Consider the following 2,263-nt stretch of genomic DNA (forward strand, 5'->3'; position numbering starts at 1 on the left):
GCTCGGAGTCTAGCCCGGTTGCGCAAAGTCATCTGGCCCGCACTGTCTTGTCCTATCACCGTCTCGGGTGCCATCCTCTGCCACCCTCCATCGTTGATATCTGCAGATCATCTGCACGCGCATATTGGTTTCCGTCGTGCATAGTCCCTGCAGAGGTTTCCTCAGCTTGCCATCCCAGGCTGCATTCCCACTGGTCTACCCGCTATTTCCACTAACGCGGGAGTAACAGTTACGGGTCTTCTAGGTCTCAGTCCATATCAAGAAAGAGAAACAGGTTTTCCTGGAAAGCAAGTCGTGATCATGGCGACTAGTTCGTTTCGCGACTCAGTCAACTCATTGGGCTGGTCTCGGAGAGACCCAGACGTCCCCGTACGCACCAACTCGTCGTCCACGTCTTTCCTATCTCGGTTACAGTCCTGGAATCCACTCGGTCAAGGCGAGGGATACGTGCAACTGCCCACTCATGAAGCTCCAGGAGCTCCCCTCCCGGCTGCAAGTCGACGGGAGGAGGAAGATAGTTTCTTCGCCTGTAAGTCTCCGAACATATGACCGATCTCCGAAGGACTCCTATTCCTTGATTTTTTCTGCACTGCCTAGTCCAGGTGACGGAGATCCAGTTCCTGCATCAGGGCGGGTGCCACGGAAGCCTATGGATTCCGTGCTTCTGTTCCCCGTTCTGGCGCATCATTTCCCTTCTTTTTCCATTGTTTGCACAAGGCTGATATCGCACTAGTGAGTCGGTGGGATCGTATGCTCGTATTCATTGCATGTAATGCCGGCGCCGCGGTTTGTTTCTTTATTTGCTTTTTCTTATTCCCCGTGCTCTCGCTCAAGCCCCGCAAGTTCGCTGTCCTGTAAGTCTCCAAATACCGACCCATCCCTCTGGATCCAGGGCTCCTTCACACCACAACATTCCTGAAGTCCCGTGCACGCGGCGGTGTAAGGCCTGTGGCTGAGAGCCACGCACTCCGATCGCGCCTAGCATCTGGCCTGCAGGCTACCGGCGACCACTCGCTGCGTAGAGTTTGAGTGCGTTGAGGCTGACAGAACCGGTTTCTCATTAGATGGTCTGTGGGTTCCTTGCTGTTTTTGCTGTCATGGGCAGTTCTCATGGGACCCTTGGTCTACGCTAAGCACCTGGTCTCGGGACCACGACTCCCATTTACTGCCGCCTATTTTGGGGCGATTGCCATGACTCTCTACTTCGCCGTCGGGGTAAGTCCATGTTTCAGTCCTCCGTTACATGCTATACCTTGGTTGGGATGGTGTCGTCTCCTAGTCTCTGCTTGCACCTTTGCCCCCCCCACGCTAGTAGACGTTATACTTGCACCTCGATCTGCCGTGCATTTGGTCTGGGACTAGATCTGCATGACATCACTATGCGTGGTACATGTGAGCTCGGGGCAACAAATATACCGCAGATGCCGCATCTTGACCACACCCCCCTGGCCTAGCACGATGACCAGCCTCGCTGACACTTTCTCTTCGCAGCGCCATAACACCTTCCTCACCCTCATTTCGTCGATCTTCCAACTCGCCGCTCTGATCTGGTACCTCGTCAGCTACTTTCCCATGGGTAGCACTGGGTTGCAATTCATGGGACGATTTGGCGCACAGCGCGTTACGACTTGGGTGACCGGCTGACTGCCCCTCGCCAGATGTATGCTGTGGACTATTCGATCGTCGCATGATAAACCCAGTTTATGTATTCTACAATTCTCCATCCCTTGTATACCTCGATGAATGGATGACGAATTGCGCAAAGACTATTCTCAACATGTCTATAATGAATAAAACAATTAAACTAAAGAGCTATCCGTACCAACTCGTATCTCTTCCACATTCCACACAGTTAATGCCTCATAATCTCAGCTTCTGCATATTTCACCAATGCGACATTTTAGCCACAAAAGTTACGTAGTATTATCTCCTGGCGTGGCCTTCGCCAAAACATCAGAGATCATTTCACCTCCATAAATACATAATACATAGACATAGATACATAGATACATACCTCTCGATACTAACCCAAGTAGCTAGCGTCCAACATATGTCCTCTAAATCATTCCAGAATACAATCAATCTCCTAGCTATATTCATTCGACCCCGGTCATACATCTTACAATATACATGTCACCTCCATCCTTGGCTACCCACGAGAAATCATAAGATGAATCTAGTATGAGTTTGGGCGATGTATACCCTTAGTTTCGCCTTTCCTTTTCTCTATTGTCTTTTTCTTCTTCTTCTTTTTTTTTTTTTT

General features: G+C 50.3%; 1 protein-coding gene across 1 annotated transcript; it reads left to right on the forward strand.

The window, feature by feature from the left end:
* Positions 1–300: 300 nt before the first annotated feature.
* ANOM_011802 (putative Golgi traffic protein SFT2) lies at positions 301–1,644 on the forward strand (the record flags this gene model as incomplete). The annotated part of the gene is made up of 4 exons (XM_015557058.1): positions 301–529; positions 734–854; positions 1,065–1,215; positions 1,492–1,644. The coding sequence occupies 4 exons, from the start codon at positions 301–303 to the stop codon at positions 1,642–1,644; spliced, it is 654 nt and encodes a 217-aa protein (XP_015400797.1).
* Positions 1,645–2,263: the final 619 nt, after the last annotated feature.

The sequence above is a fragment of the Aspergillus nomiae genome (genome assembly GCF_001204775.2).
Source record: "Aspergillus nomiae NRRL 13137 chromosome Unknown contig00866, whole genome shotgun sequence".
Taxonomy (NCBI): Eukaryota; Fungi; Ascomycota; class Eurotiomycetes; order Eurotiales; family Aspergillaceae; genus Aspergillus; species Aspergillus nomiae.